At 45.6% G+C, this 16,721-nt stretch overlaps 1 protein-coding gene across 3 annotated transcripts; it reads left to right on the top strand.

Moving 5' to 3' along the window:
- The first annotated feature begins 851 nt into the window (after positions 1-851).
- On the top strand, positions 852-7,709 carry SMKR1 (small lysine rich protein 1). 3 transcript variants are annotated; one of them, XM_043873371.1, is made up of 3 exons: positions 852-966; positions 1,335-1,386; positions 7,040-7,709. In XM_043873371.1, the coding sequence occupies exons 2-3, from the start codon at positions 1,384-1,386 to the stop codon at positions 7,232-7,234; spliced, it is 198 nt and encodes a 65-aa protein (XP_043729306.1). In that variant the 5' UTR covers positions 852-966; positions 1,335-1,383; the 3' UTR covers positions 7,235-7,709. The 3 variants fall into 3 exon arrangements, 2 of the variants coding, with proteins under 2 accessions (XP_043729306.1, XP_043729305.1); XM_043873370.1 differs by lacking the exon at positions 852-966 and adding an exon at positions 1,120-1,259; XR_006335041.1 differs by lacking the exons at positions 852-966; positions 7,040-7,709 and adding an exon at positions 3,100-3,294 and having other exon boundaries at positions 1,266-1,386.
- The last annotated feature ends 9,012 nt before the right edge of the window (positions 7,710-16,721 follow it).

The raw sequence follows: 16,721 nt of genomic DNA on the forward strand, positions 1-16,721 counted from the left end.
ATCCATGGGATTTTCCAGGCAAGAGTACTGGAATGGGGTGCCATTGCCTTCTCCGAAAAGAAAGGAGATGAGTCATTAAAATGAATGAGGCTCCTGGTCCTAAACTGTATTCTCCCTCTGCAGGGAGGATGTCAGGATGAGCTGACGGTTGGAAGCAGAACTGCCTTTACTGGGTCCTTTCTTGCTTTATCCCACAACCGGTATAAGAACTTTTTTCAGGTTCTTTTAAAAAGCATTTTGTAGGACTTCCCTGCTCCTCCAGCGGTTAAGAATCCGCCTGCCAATGCAGGGGACACGGATTCCATCCCTGGTCTGGGAAGATTCCACATCTCAGTGGGGCAACTAAGCCCGTGTGCCACGACTACTGAAGCCCAAGTGCCTAGAGCCTGTGCTCTGCAACGAGAGAAGCCACTACAGTGGGAAGTCAGAGCACTGCAACTATGAGAGTAGCCCCCACTTGCCACAACTAGAGAAAGCCCGCGCACAGCACAGCCAAAATAAGTAATGAAAAAAAATTTAAATTTTGTAATGTTTCTATTAATACAGGCCCTTTAAAGACATTTCCGCATGTTGTTTTCACTTCAACCCTCAAAGGCTTTTATCTCATTTTACAAACACGGTCCTGGAGTCTTGGCTAACTTCTCCAAGGTCAGTCGGTGAGTGGCTGAGCTCGCACTCACAGCTGAATCCGCCCACTCCAAGGCCAAGACGGTACCCCACCCTCACCCCACCCTCGCCCCGTCCGGCCGGGTGTGGCCCGGAGCCAGCGGCCGCTGCGCCGAGCCTGGGTTCCACGCGCGCGCAACCTTAGCCAGAGTCGCGCGAGGGACAGTGGCCCGGCCAACGCGGCGCATCCGGGAGGGCTGGCGGCGTCTGTCAGGAAGGCGGGCGAGGGCTCCGCAGACCGGGTGGGCTGGTCGGACTCTGCCAACGGCCTGGCGCCAGGCCCGGGTGTCCAGGCAACGGGTAAACACTGAGAGGCCCCTCCCCCGCGGCGCGCGCCTCCCGACGTTTGTGCGCGCGGCTCTCCAGCGCCCGTGAGGCGCACTTGCTGCAGCCGCGCATCCCGGAAACATCCGTGCGGCGGGTGCCCAGTCCGGCGTGGCGGCCGCTCGGTGGCTGACGGCCCCCTTGCCCCGCCGGGCTCCCCTGAGCCCCTCGGCCTCCTCGCGCCGCGCCGCGGGAGCCGGTCCCAAACAAACGCGGCGAGATCCCGGTACCGGGGGCGGTTCGCTGGCGAGTGCGGAGGCAGCAGCCCGGTGAGAGGCAGGAATGAGCGCGGAGGCGCCGCCCGCAGGCGATGCGGAGGACTCGGGTCTCTCTCTCTCTTTCAGGATTGGGAACCCTTGCCACACTCACCTGCTCAACTAAGAACGCATTACCATGGTAATATACGCTACTTAAGTCTAACAGGTTCCGAGGCGCTTGTTAAATTGGTTTAGTACCGTTTGTCTTGTAAAGGCACGCTTTACTAAGCTTTGTTGCCCGCGCCAAGAGATTGGCGCCTTCATCTACAAGGGTCGTGGGGTGGCAGTGTCCAGCCCAGTGATCTGAGCGCTCTGGGTAAAGATGAGGGGGGAGAGGGGTTTTCTTGGTGGTCTGCGCCTGCCAAAGGGGACTGTAACCGCAGAATCAGGCCCTCTTTTTGTGAATTGGTTGGTTGAAGTCCTTTGGTTCTGTGGAGCAACTTTCACACCCAGAAAATGCCCAGGGCGCCAGTGCATACCAAGTGCAACTAGTCAGGCACCTGGCTTCTGCTGCCCCGCCTTAGGGTCCCAAGTGGGATTCTTTCTGTGGACTCTTGTTATTGTTCAGTCCCTTAGTCGTGTCTAACTTTGCAACCCCCCTGGACTGCAGCACACCAAACTTCCCTCTCCGTCGCTATCTCCTGGAGTTAGCTCAAACTCATGTCCATTGAGTCCATGATGCATCCAACCATCTCATCCTCTGTCACCCACTTCTCCCCCTTCTTCTCCTGCCCTCAGTCTTTCCCAGCATCAAGGTCTTTTCCAGTTTGTGGGCACTTCACATCAGATGGCCAAAGTACTGGAGCTTCACTTCAGCATCAGTACCTTCCAATGAATATTGAGGGTTGATTTCCTTTAGGATTTACTGGCTTGATCTCCTTGTTGTCCAAGAGACTCTCAAAAGTCTCCTCCAGCACCACAGTTCAAAAGCGTCAGTTCTTCAGCCCTTACCCTTCTTTATCCCTACATGAACACTGGAGAAACTGTATCTTTGACTATACAGACCTTTGTTGACCAAGTTAAAAAGTGACTGCTTTTTATATGCTCTCTAGGTTTGTCATAGCTTTTCTTCCTAGGAGGAGGCATCTTTTAATTTCGTGGCTATAGTCACCATCCACAGTGATTCTGGAGAAAATAAAATCTGTCACTGTTTCCACTTTTCTCCCATCTATTTGCTATGAAGTGATGGGACCAGATGCCATGATCTTAGTTTTTTGAATGTTGAATTTTAAGCCAGATTTTTCACTCTTCTCTTTCATCCTCACTAAGAGGCTCTTTAGTTCCTCTTCACTTTCTGCCATTACGGTGGTAATATCTGCATATCTGAGGTTGTTGATATTTCTCCTGGCAGCCTTGATTCCAGCTTGTGATTCATCCAGCCTGGCAATTTCACATTATGTTCTCTGCATATAAGGTAAGCTGGGTGACAGTATACAGCCTTGATGTACTCCTTTCCCTATTTGGAACCGGTCTTTTGTTCCATGTAAGTTTCTAATTGTTGCTTCCTGACCTGCATACAGATTTCTCAGGAGGCAGGTAGGTGATCTGGTATTCCCATCTCTTTAAGAACTTTCCACAGTTTCTTGTGATCCACACAGTCAAGGGCTTTAGCATAGTCAATGAAGCAGATGTTTTTCTGGAATTCCCCTGGTTTTTCTATGATCCAGCAGATGTTGGCTATTTGAGCTCTGGTACCTCTGCCTTTTCTAAACCCAGCTTGTACATCTGGAAGTTCTTGATTCATTTACTGTTGAAGCCTAGCTTGAAAGATTTTGAGCGCTACCTTGCTGGCATGTGAAATGAGTGCAATTGTACGGTAGTTTGAACATTTTTTGGCATTGCCCTTCTTTAGGATTGGAATGAAAATTGACCTTTTCCAGTCCTGTGTCCATTGATGAGTCTTCCAAGTTGTTGGCATATTGATTCAGCACTTCAACAGCATCCTCTTTAGGGATTTGAAATAACTCAGCTGGAATTCCATCACCTCCACTATCTTTATTCGTACTCATGCTCCCTAAGGCCCACTTGACTTCACACTACCGGATGTCTGGCTCTAGGTGAGTGACCACACCATTAGGTATATCCAGGTCATTAAGACTTTTTTGTATCACTCTTCTGGATTCTTGCCACCTCTTCTTAATCTCTTCTGCTTCTGTTAGGTCCTTGCTATTTCTGTCCTTTATTGTGCCATCCTTGCATGAAATGCTCCCTTGGTATCTTCAGTTTTCTTGAAGAGCTCTCTAGTCTTTCCCATTCTGTTTTCCTCTCTGTCTTTGCATTGTTCATTTAAGACAACTTTCTTATTTCTCCTTGCTGTTCTCTGGAACTCTGCGTTCAGTTGGCTATATTGGTCCCTTTCTCCTTTGCCTTTCCTCTCCTTTTCTCAGCTGTTTGCCTTGCATCTGAGTTGCATTTTATTCACTCAGCATATTTTATTCATCCCTGCAATGTTCCAGACATCGTTCTAGGTTCTGGGGAATTAAGCGAACTCATAGATAAAACCTCTGGGTAGGGAAACATACAATAAATACATAAACAAAAAGTATTATTAAGTAGTAAAGAGTGCTTGGGGCAAGGAGATAGGAAGTCACAGTGCTGGGAGGGTTATTGGGAGGCCATCGGTACTTCCTCCCTCTTTGCCTGGGACAGTCCCAGTTAATGCTTGTTGAAGTGCGTTGGTTTGGGCAATGAATTATATGGTCACCTTAGTAGTAGAAAAAATAACAGGCATGGTGTCTGGGAGGTTTTTCTGAAGAGGTAGTATTTGAGCAGAGGCTAGCACAAAGATAAGAAACAAATTAGGCCCGCTGTGGAGATCTGCAGGAAGAGGAGGGAGCAGGGAGAAGCTTGGCACATTTGGGTACTAGAAGGAAGGCAAGTGTGGCTTGAAGCTAAAATGGTCTTCATTAAGGATTTCAGAGAGTTTTAAGTCAGCTCTGTGTTCTGAGACCAGAAATAGCCAAGAGCCATGGGGTTGTCGTCAGCCAACCCAACCAGCTCAGAACTGAAAATTTTCATTCCTTTATAGTGATTTTCTAACAGATTTATTGAGCTAGAGTTGATACACAATAGATTGTACATATATAAAATGTACAGTTTGATAAGTTTGGCATAGATATACAGACATTAAGTCATCACCACATTCAAGTTGTATGATTTGCAAAACTATTTCCTCCCAGTCTGTGGCTTTGCTTTTCATTCACCTTTCAGTATCTTTTGAAGAGCATAAGTTTTCATTTTGATGGTGAATGCACCCATTTGTTCTTTTACAGACATCAAATTGGATATCATATCTAGGAAATTTTTGCCTAATCCAAGGTCACAAAGGCTTTTCTCTGTATTTTCTTCTGTAAGTTTTATAATTTTGAGCCATTTAGGTCTGTGAGCCATTCTGAGTTAATTTTTGCATGTGGGACATATATGGATTGAAGTTCATTTTTTTGCACATGGATATTCATTGTTCCAGCAGCATTTATGAAATGATTATCCTATCCTTGTTCCACTGAACTGCTTTGGCACAGCTGTTGAAAATCAGTTGAATCAGTTATCTAAATATACATGTGGGTCTAGTTTGTACTTTATTAATCTGTTTGTCTATCTTAACACCAATATCATCTGAATACTATAGCTTTATAATTCTAGAAATAAGGTAGTATTAGTCCTCCAACTTTGTTGTTCTTTTTCAAAGCCCTTAGCATTTCCCTATGAACTTTAGAATCTTCCACAAAGAGATGAGAACTTTGAATAAAAATGTCAAACCTCTGTCTTATATCCTTTGCATTTCCATATGAATTTTAGAATCAGTTTGCCAATTTCTACAAAAAGATGAGAACCTTGAATAAAAATGTCAAACTTTTGTGTGAATCTTAGTACTCAAACCATTTTAGAGATTAAAACACACACTTTTTTTTTTTTTTTGGCAGTTATTCCAGGTAAGTCAAGTGTGTTTGACATGCAAAAGAGTATAAAATCAGAAAGGAAGCCAAGACTCAGAATCCTTAAGAGCTTATGGCTGTGCATATCCGATACCCCACAAGGATGCTTTATCGGGAGATGCAATTATCATATGGGGCTCCATATTGTTTCTCTTCATTTGGATTTCCTCACAGAAGCCAGGCCACTGTGTTGCAACATAATGTCTCATCTTCATTCCTGCATTTCATATCTACAAGCATCCTCCATTTCACTTAACAAAAATGTACTTTAGTATTTTTAACACATTGACTATGTTTCTCTTTGTTTAACTGAGGACGTTTTTAAAGTGAGGTGCTATGAACAGGACGTCTATTTTATACAAACATTTAGCCCTTGCAGGCATCCTTGATAACTTACACATTCCTCCTTTCCCCTTGCCTAGAAGAGACACCTTTTCTGTAGTAGACTCCCATCTGTTATTTTCTGTATGGGTGGGTTGTAGGAATAGAGAATTCCTCACAGCCTCGTGTGTCTGTAGCAAAACCTCAGGGATCATCTGTTCCCAGGTTAGATGGTATCCATTCCGTTGCCCACAGGGCCTTAACCAGGCAGCGTGATTGTGGCCAGAGCGCTGCTCCCGAGCCTGGTGAATGCCAGTTGCACTGTGACTTTGCTGAGCCTCTGCTTTCCCATTTTTAAGATGGGAATATACCTCCCTCCCTTGAAGCTCATGAGGATTAGCGATGGTAAAAGTGATGGCAACGTCCTTTATTCAGTGCTTAGTGTCAGACCCTTGCTATGTGCCTGAGATTCATGTCTCCCTTAATCTTCATGACTGCTTAATGAGGTTGAGACTATCACATAACAAATGCCAAAATATGTATTTGATTCTAATTAGCCAATACATTTTAATCGTTACTAGGAAAATTCTGAAACATGCACAAAAAGAGAATAGTAAAATGAATCCCTATATAGTCATATCTCAGATTCAGAAATTGTAAGCATTTTTCTACCTTGGCTTCATCTATGTTTTATTGGTCGGGTGGGGGTGGGCAAGGTGCAGGATTTTAAAGAAAATCTCAGGCTTCCTTTTATTTCATTCCTACAGATTTTAGTATGCATCCCTGAAACGTGTGAACATTTTCTTCCATGACCCAAAGCCACTCTCAGGCCTAATTGAATTAATAATTACTTGATATTGTCAAATTTTCTCAATTGCTTTTTTTTAAAATGCCTTTTTATGGCTTGTTCTAATCAAACTGCAAACAAGGCCCACATACTAATTGCTATAGGTCGGGGCTTTGTGTGTGTGTGTGTGTTATTTGTTTTTGGAGTTTGTTTTGTTTTTGAAAGAAAGTAAAGAGGAGAACACTGCTTCTCTGCTTGGGAGGGCATCTTTGGGGAGGCACATGGAAGCTGGGGAAGCCTGGAACACAGAATTCTCCTTTGTGCCAGCCTTCCTCTCCCCCTACAGGCATTCCCCTCTGGCCCTTCGCCTTCTCTCCCCGGCCCTGGTTCATCTCCCTGTACTTCACCCTCTCGTGGAATGACACAGCCCGTGACGTGTAGGTCTTGTGCCTCAGTTTCCCCGCCTTGCTCTCCCAGTCTCTGGGCGTTTAAATCACGCTGGGTCTCTGGGGACGGTGCTTGATAGGCAGTCGCTGCATCAGACTGCATATGACTTCTCTTCCCGCTTTATACAAACGGTTTTGCTGTGGTCACAGTGTTTTGTTTTTGTTTTTTTCCCTTTAGGAACTTTTTTTTTCCCTTAAGTTCGGTGGGAAATGTTGAAAATTATATATTTTCAACATATTTCAACATATTTTCAAGGTTATAAGAACTAACTTTTGCCCCGTGTATATACTTGTCTTTGAAAGCCAGCTAAAGGGAAGAAGAAAAGCCGGGGCAAGTCGCGTGGGAAGAAGCAGAAGAAGCCGGAAGTGGACATCCTCAGCCCCGCCGCCATGCTGAACCTCTACTACATCGCGCACAACGTGGCCGACTGCCTGCAGCTGCGCGGCTTCCGCTGGCCAGGCGCCGCCAAGGCGAAGAAGGGGAAAGGCAAGACTTAAGCCAGAGCGTTTCCCAGCCCCTCTATCCTGCAGACAGCAGAACCCGGGGAAGAGAAAGCAGGATTATGCCACCGTTGCAAGCAAAATAGACTTCACTGAAGGCAATCTGAGATGCAAACTGAGTGTGCTTTTTTGTGGTAGATAATGATAAACGCATTTTACTTCCTCAGCTAAACCCAGGTATGAGTGAGCGAGCCAGTTTGGTTTTTCAGAAGTTAAGGGGCTGGGGGTAGAAAGTGTGTGGTAATTCCCGCGTGGTGTGGTGGAATTGATAGTTGTTATAAATCTGGGTTAGAATTGAACCTTGCTGTAGAAGGGCAGTTCTAGCTTTCACGAGTTTTCTTTTGCCCAAAGGGGTTTTGTTTTTTAAAGTAGACATGACAAAAAGCATTGCATTTGTTCATGGGTCCCTCTTTTGACCACAGTTTCCTTTCCTCATCTTTTTCTGGAAAAGTAATAAATATTTTGTTACTACAATTTTCTCCTCAGCAGCCTGACTCTTGTCTGACTTGAACTAGCCCCAGACACCGCTGGAGACCAGGGTGGTCAGCCCTGCTCTGACCTTGCTAGGGCGCGGGAACAGTGGCTCAAAGGAACGAAGGGTCAGTGGTCCCTGTGCAGGGTGCTCATGCCTAGTCCCGAAGTCATTTCCGACTCTCTGACCCCATGGACTGTAGCCCACCAGCTCCTCTGTCCATGGGATTTACAGGGAGAAGGAGATAAATCAGCCGTCGTCCCTCTCTCCTTTCTCTTTCACCAAACTCTTCATCCTCTTTTTCTCCACATTTACGTCTTCCCACCTTCTGCAGCCCTTTCTTTTAAGTTTGGCTGGCCCTGACTCGGAGTCACTACCGGAAATGTGCCTTTTGCCTTCTACTGATACTCTGGAATCTCCCCAGCCTGTGTGGAGACACTTAAGAGAGAAAACCGCAATTGGTTCTGCTTGGCCCCCAAAGACCTAAAAGCCCCAAATGGGTAACTTGGAAGGAAAGGCACCTTTAAGTATAAGCACCATCTTTGAATCCCGTAACTATCAGAGATTTTGTAAATATCAGAGAAAAAAGGCAAGTATGTGAATCTTTGTACCAGAGAAGGGGCACTTTGCTCAGAACCCCCGAGCTCAGGGAGACACTTGTCTGGCTCTGTGGTCTGTGTGGACTTGGTGTGAGCCCTTGGCTGAGTCAGGGGAACCCTGACTCAGGTCAGGTGAAGGATGGTGGTCCTCTTAACCTGAAAGGACCCTGTCTGTTCCTGAGAAACGGGGTGACCTTCCCACACTGCTGACACTGTGGCACTGGATCCGAGTGATTTCTGTGGACACACCAGCTCTAGTCCAGTCCTTCTCAAACCTGGGCATGCACCATGGTCACCAGAAGACTCCCGAAAGCGCAGGTTGCTGGGCCCTACCAAGCAGGAAGAGCGGGGTTCAAGAATTTGCGTTTCCACTAAACTCCCAGGTTGCGCTGCTGCAGGACCCTGGAGAAGCCCCACTCTAGTTCTTGCTGCCTCACCAGATGCTGAAAGACCTGACGGATCTCTGACCTTGTAGGATATCTGAGGCCCTACTCTGCCTCTCTGGGGTTCAGGAGCTCGTGTCTGAACCATTGTGTTTATCAGAACATTAGGGAGGTGGCAACTGTGTTGCTGCTTTCTGATCTTCTCCACAGCCTGAGAACATTACTGAAGGGAGGACAGACTTCTGCCAGTCAGCAGACTTCTGTGGGCTGAGTGGATCATCTCAAGGTGGTGATGCCTTCCTCTTTTGAGATGGTTAAATGATGAGCATGCAGAGAGTACTGGAAACATTTGAACAGAGGAAGTATTGACCTGATTGGATGGGGCACTGTGTACTTGGAGTCTCCACCCAGGTTTTAGCAGAGTGGCTATTTAGTATTGTGTTTATTGCAGTGCTGGGGTTCTGAGAAGCCCTTAGGAGTTTTGAATTGAATAGCTGTGGCCATGGTATAGTGGGTATATGACATGAACTAATACACGCAAGTCATATATTAGTTGTGGCACATTTTACTTCAAACAAAATTTTTTTTGGTGAAACACTCTATCTAAAATTTTCTCAATAAAATTATCTCATTTGACAATTTCTTGAGTTATCTGCTATACTTGATACTAGGAAGGTAAGACAGGGTCCCTTCCCTTCAGGTGCTCCCAGCCTGGTGAAGGGGGTTGATGCCCAGGTTCTATTGTGGTGGCAGCTGCATTTCTGTTTCCACTTGGATAAAGCACACTCTTCGTCCAGTTTATGCAGGTGATTAAGAAGAGGGTGAGACTAGCCTTTATAGGACACTTGGGGGGCCTCTGATGATAAAATAGGTCCTCGAACCCTGAGGTTTTTATTTCTCCTAAACCCAACTCAGCCAGGATCCTGATCCTTCCTATGGATGAGAATTCAAAGGGGAACCTGTGAAAGGAGCCTTGATGGGAAAGTCCACACACAGGCCGCACGTGGGCTGTGGGAGGCAAGCCTCCTTGCTGTGAGGCTATTGGAGCCTTTGGTGAAGGAAGCGCTGTTCCAATGCGAGGGAGGAGGCAGGGCCCATGGCCAGAAACTACAAGAACATGCAAAATGTCCATGGAAGGGGAAGGAACATGTGGCAATGCATGTGGAGAGAAGATACATATATTTATTTTGGCCGCGAGGGCCCTAACAGTGAAAGCACAAAGTCCTAAACACTGGATCGCCAGGGAATTCCCGAGAGAGGACATTTTTTAGAAAGGAAGTACCCCTTGCAAAATTGATGACAATTAAAAAAGCCCTGGTGGCTCAGACAGTAAAGAATCCTGCAAAGCGGGAGACCTGGGTTCAATCCTTGGGTTGGGAAGATCCCCTGGAGTGGGTTGCATGGCAACGCACTCCAGTATTCTTGCCTGGAGAATCCCCATGGACAGAGGAGCCTGGTGGGCTATAGTCCATGGGGTCAGAAAGAGTCAGACACGACTGAGCAACTAAGCACTGCACATGGTACAAAAAGGACAATAAGAGTTTTTTGGGTGTTTGTTTTTATTATTATTTCAAGCTTACCAAAAGATTAAGAGAAAGTGCAATGACACCTAGGCCCTTTACCTAAATCACGGTTCTCAACTTGGCTCTATTCACATTTGGGGCTGAATAACTGGTTGTCATGAGAGCCTGCCCTGTGCACTGAGGGATATTTAGCATCATTCCTGGTCTCCACCTACCAGATGCTGGTAGCACCAGTTCAACTGAGAAAGACACGGATGCCTCCAGACATCGTCATGTCTGGGAGGCAAAGTCATTCCAAGTTGAAACCATTGACCTAGCATTTTGTCACATTTGCACACCTACACACATATAATACAAATATATATATGTAAACATTTGTATATCTACATATATTTCTTATATACACATAATCAGAGTAAGTATGTATACATACACATGTATATATGCATATATAAAACATACGTGTATATCTACATACATATATTTCTTATATACTGATAATCAGAGTAAGTGACAGCTATTAAAATGTGAATCTCTGTATAAAACATATGCAGAGCTTCCCTGGTGGTCCAGAGGTGAAGAATCTGCCCACCAATGCAGGGAATATGGGCTTGATCTCTGGTTCAGGAAGATCCCACATGCAGCGGGGCAACTAAGTCATGTACCCTTGAGCGCTGCTCTGAAACAAGAGAAGTCATCACAATGAGAAGCCTGTGCACCACAACAAAGAGTAGCCCCCCACTCACTGCAACTAGAGAAAACCAGCATGCAGCACTGAAGACCCAGTGCAACCATAAATAAATTTATTTTTTTAATATGCATATTATACATATAATGTATATGTAGCATATATACATCTATGTATGTCTTACATACATAGAGAGCAAATGTAGCAAAATGTTAAAATATGTAAAAGGGTATATATATATACACATATATATACATTTTTCTTTCCTGAACTATTTATTTATTTTTATTATTCTATTATCATTTAATAATATTATATGTTATGTTAGTATTATGCTAGGCTGCTTTAGTTGTGTCTGACTCTTTGCAACTCCATGGACTGTAGCCCACCAAGCTCCTCTGTCCATGGGATTCTCCAGGCAAGAGTACTGGAGTGGGTTGCCATTTCCTACTCCATCCTGAACTATTTTAAAATAAGTTGCGTACATCATTACTCTTCATTCCTAAATACTTAGCTCCTGAGAACAGGACTTTCTCATAACAACAGAATTTTTGTGGTCAAGAAATTGACATCAAAACAATATTAATCTGTATTGCTTTTTTAAACTATCCCAGTTGTTGTTGCTTACTTGCTTAGTCTTGTCTGACTTTTGTGACCCCATGGACTGTAGTCTGCCAGGCTCCTCTGTCCATGAAATTTCCCAGGGAAGAATACTGGAGTGGGTTGCCATTTCCTTCTCTAGGGATCTTCCTGACCCAGGGATCAAACCAACATCTCTTGCATTGGCAGGCAGATTCTTTACCACTAAACCACCAGGAATTTTTTAATTGTCATCAATTTTGCCAAATTATCCCAGTTAGTTGGATTTTTTTGATCAGTGATCTAATCAAGGATCACACATGGTGTGTAGCTATCATGTCTCTGTGGTCTCTGTTAATCTAAAACAGTTTCCTCCTTTTTTGGCAGGGAATCATTTATGATACTTACTTTTTTTGGTGGGGGGGGCATTGTGCCGCTGGCTTTCAAGATCTGATTCCCCAACCTGAGACTGAAACCCAGGCGGTGGCAGTGAAAGCCCAGAATCCTAATCACAGGGCCACCCAGGGAACTCTTTGATGTTGACATTTTTGGTCTCAGTCAGTTCAATTCAGTCACTCAGTCTTGTCAGACATTTTGCGACCCCATGGACTGCAGCAATCCAGGCTTCCCTGTCCATCACCAACTCCCGAAGCTTGTTCAAATTCATGTCCATTGAGTCCGTAATGCTATCCAACCATCTCATCCTCTGTCGTCCCCTTCTCCTCCCACCTTCAATCTTTCCCAACATCAGGGTCTTTTCTAATGAATCAGTTCTTTGCATTAGGTGGCCAAAGTATTGGCGTTTCAGTTTCAGCATCAGTCCTTCCAATGAATATTCAGGACTGATTTCCTTTAGGATTGACTGGTTTGATCTCCTTCAACTATGGAAAAATCATAGCTTTGATTATATGGACCTTTGTTGGTAAAGTGAAAAAGTGAAGTCATTCAGTTGTGTCTGACTCTTTGTGACATCTCTTTTTAATATGCTGTCTAGCTTTGTCATAACTTATCTTCCAAGGAGCAAACATCTAGACCCAGTTGTTTTGTGGAATGTCCTCTTCTCAACCTATTACAGTCAGACTCCTGCCTCCACTGCTCCAGCGAAACTGCTTGATAAATGTCATTGTCCCATTAATCCTAAAATTCCAAGGACTGCAAACCATACCATCATTTTCTGAACCACTAATATATGCAGAGTACATCATGAGAAATGCTGCACTGGGTGAAGTACAAGCTGGAATCAAGATTGCCAGGAGAAATATCAATAACCTCAGATATGCAGATGACCCCACACTTATGGCAGAAAGTGAAGAAGAGCTAAAGAGCCTCTTGATGAAAGTGAAAGAGGAGAGTGAAAAAGTTGGCTTAAAACTCAACATTCAGAAAACTAAGATCATGGCATCTGGCCCCATTCCTTCATGGCAAATAGATGGGGAAACAGTGGCTGACTTTATTTTGAGGGGCTCCAAAATCACTGCAGATGGTGACTGCAGCCATGAAATTAAAAGACACTTACTCCTTGGAAGGAAAGTTATGACCAACCTAGACAGCATATTAAAAAGCAGAGACATTACTTTGCCAACAAAGGTCCATCTAGTCAAGGCTATGGTTTTTCCAGTAGTCATGTATGGATGTGAGAGTTGGACTATAAAGAAAGCTGAGCACCAAAGAATTGATGATTTGAACTGTGGTGTTGGAGAAGACTCTTGAGAGTCCCTTGGACTGCAAGCGAATCCAACCAGTCCATCCTAAAAGAAATCAGTCCTGAATATTCATTGGAAGGACTGATGTTGAAGCTGAAACTCCAGTACTTTGGCCACCTGATGCAAAGAGCTGACTGGTTTGAAAATACCCTGATGCTGGGAAAGACTGAAGGCAGGAGGAGAAGACAGAGGATGAGATGGTTGGATGGCATCACCGACTCAATGGACATGAGTTTGAGTAAACTCCAGGAGTTGGTGATGGACAGGGAGGCCTGGCTGCTGCAATCCATGGGGTCGCAAAGAGTCGGAGACAACTGAGCGACTGAACTGTACTGAACTGTTTCTGTCCTCTCCCTTCTTCTCAAGACTCTTCCATCTGGACTTCTTTGACACAGTCCCTCCTGGATCCCCTAGCTCCACCTGGACTTCTTCACCTACTTTACTCCTCCTCCTTCTGTGGGCTCTATGTCTATGCTATTTCTTCCCTTGCCACCCCACACTGGCTGTGCTCTCTACCGCTTCCTCTTCCTTCCCACCTTCTGCCTCCCACCTAACTGTAAAACATGAACTAGGTGAATCAGGCCTTCTCCTAAGGGCCCTGAGGTGGCACGGGAAACTCAGGGAGATGCCCTGCAGGCCCTCAGGATTTGGGGACCAGGGCTCAGGAGAGAGTTGTTGGCCAGGTGTGTAGGTTTAGACACACTCAACTTCAGCGCAAGCGCACACGGTTTGGGACCGACCGCCTGTCAGCATAGTGCGGAGATGAGAAAGGAGCAGCAAGTTAGAAACCTGGCGGACAACCTCCTTCGATTTAGGAGCAGAAGTAAGAAGAGGAACTGTCACAGACGGAGTCGGAGGAGAAATGGAAACCTGGAAAAAAAGGGAGTCTGTGGGGCTGCATGCGGCAGAGATGTCAGGGAGGGTGGGGGACGGGAACAGGGACCGTGATCTGCTGGACAAGGGGTCCTCTGGGTCTCAGGCTCCTCTATAAAACAGGAGATAAGGGGAAATGTAGAAGGGAGAGACCGGGGCTTCCGTGGGCCCTCAAACCAAAGCCTGCAGTTGTTAGAATCCCAGTCTGCGCCAGCCCGGCAGGCAATGGCCCGCGTCTCCTCGTCGCCCCCTGGTGGTGGGAGGATGGAGCATGTGTCCCTGAGCCGCGACCGCCCAAGTCCCCGCCAGCTTGCAATAGGATCGCTCAGTGTAGCCTGAGGCTCCCGGAGCCTGAGCCCTTATGCTGGGTTTAGAGCTGCGTGCTGAGTTTAGGCTGAGTGCTGGGTTTAGAGCTGCGTCTGTGTTTGGTCTTGAGGGTCCAGGCCAACCAGGGATCGATTCTCTCCCCACCTGACGTTTCCTAACCCCACACAAATGCTGTGTTAGCCGCTGCTCTTTAAAAATACAGTTAAATTCACGTTGATATTTGGCAGAAAACAAAATTCTGTAACGCAATTATCCTTCAATTAAAAAACTTTTTTTTTAAGAAATATTTTTTAAAAATACAGTTATCACAGGACTCTTCTGCTTTGAACATTCTCGTGGCTACCCCATCGCTCTTGGGATACGACCAAGCTTCCCACCATGGCCCAAAGCTCCTGAGTGGTCAGGTCCCTACCTCTGGCCTCCCAGCACTTCACTGCCCTGTTCTGAGCGTCCCTGCTGCTCAAGCTCCCTTCTGCCGCAGGGATTTTGCTCCCGCTGTTCCCTCTGCCTGGAACACTGTCCTCTCTTCCGTCCTCTCTTCCACCCAGGTGACTTCAGTTAGCCGCTAGAGCCTCTCCTTATATCCTCCCAAAAGAAGGCTCCCTGAACCCGCACCAAACTAGGTCATTTGCTGTTCACACTCTTCAGGGCCCTGTGCTTCTCCACACCTTTTACAGGGGAATAGTTAACTGTATGATTCACTATTTAGTAGTTATCTTTCCTGCTAGGAGGTGGCTCTCTGTTAAGAGGGGCTTGGTGGCTTATTAATGGCTTTCTTGGTCCCAGCCACAGTGATAGCGCCTTGGCACATAAATATTCGTTGAAGGATTTTGCTAACAAGCCACCTATGCTGCGGTAACAAACTCCAGATCTCAGTGGCTTTAAACGACCAATGGCTTATTGCTTATTAAGGCTGCAGTTCATGGAGGACTGTCTGGAAGTTTTCATTCTCCTTCAGGCTCTGGGTCCACTGAGGGTGAGCTGGGGGCCTGTTCCCACCCTCCTCACTCAGGGACTCAGGCTTACTCCGCAGCCACCACGAGGGGTGTCACAGGCTGCCCCAGGCGTCAGGACGGAAAGAAAGAAGTGGAAACTGCACAGCAGCCCGTAAAGTTCCCACCCACCCAGGCTGCATCTCTCATTTTATTGGTTAACATAAGCCACAGTGGCCACACCTACCTTTAAGGGAGTGGGGAAACACAATACCCAACATGCCCCAGAGGAAAACCAGAAATATTTGCTGGACAGCACGGTTAGTAACTATTAGCACTAGTAACTATTGTATTAGTGCATTACTTTTGTAAGAAATAGAAAGGACTCAGAAAACAATTAAAATGGAAATAAAGCTGAGAGACAAGTGGTACTGGGTATCTAGTTAAAGAAGAAATGTGTCCTCAAGATGCTGCATCTATACACCCAGGCTTTTTTTTTTTTTTTAATATTTATTTATTAGGATGCACCAGGTCTTAGGAGAGAGGATCTTTAGTTGTAGCATGACAGGATCTATAGTTGTGACATGAGAATTTTTTTTTTTCAGTTGTGGCATGTGGAACCTAGTTCCCTGACCAGGGATTGAACCCATGCCCTTGGTGGTGAAAACTTGGGAGTCCAAACCACTAGGGAATTCCCTAGTGGGAATAACCACTTTTACTTGACATGACCCGTCTTGGTCACCCTCTCCTGATTGTTACCAGTTCTCCATTGCCCCCATCGTTAAGGTGGGGCACCCACATTTCACGGCACAGTGAGACCGTGCCTTTCTGGACATTGATCATTCTTCCAGGCTAGGACATTAGACATGAGTCTTTGGGGATAGATTCATCCTTCATTTAAATAGCTCAAGGCATGGTTTAGTCACTGTGGGAAAGTTTGGCGGTTCCTCAAAAAGTTAAACATAGAATTACCATATGATCCAGCAATTCCACTTCTAGGTATACACCCAAAAGAACTGAAAGCAGGAGGCCAAACAGATACTTGTACACCCGTGTTCATAGCATTATTCCCAGTAACCAAAAGATGGCAAGAATCCAAATGCCCATCAACAGATGAGTGGATCAAAAAATGTGGTCTATGCATACAATGGAATATTAGCCTGGAAAAGGAATGAAGTTCTGACACATGCTACAATGTGGATGAACGTTGAAGACATTACATGAAGTGAAATAAGCCAGAGACAAAAGGATAAACATTGTAGATTCACTTACATGAGTTATCTAGAATAGGTAAATTTATACTGACAGTGACAGACTTTATTTTCTTGGGCTCCAAAATCACTGCAGACTGCAGCCATGAAATTAAAAGACACTTGTTCCTTGGAAGATAAGTTATAACAAACTA

The sequence above is a fragment of the Cervus elaphus genome, chromosome 18 (assembly GCF_910594005.1).
Source record: "Cervus elaphus chromosome 18, mCerEla1.1, whole genome shotgun sequence".
In the NCBI taxonomy this organism is placed as follows: Eukaryota; Metazoa; Chordata; class Mammalia; order Artiodactyla; family Cervidae; genus Cervus; species Cervus elaphus.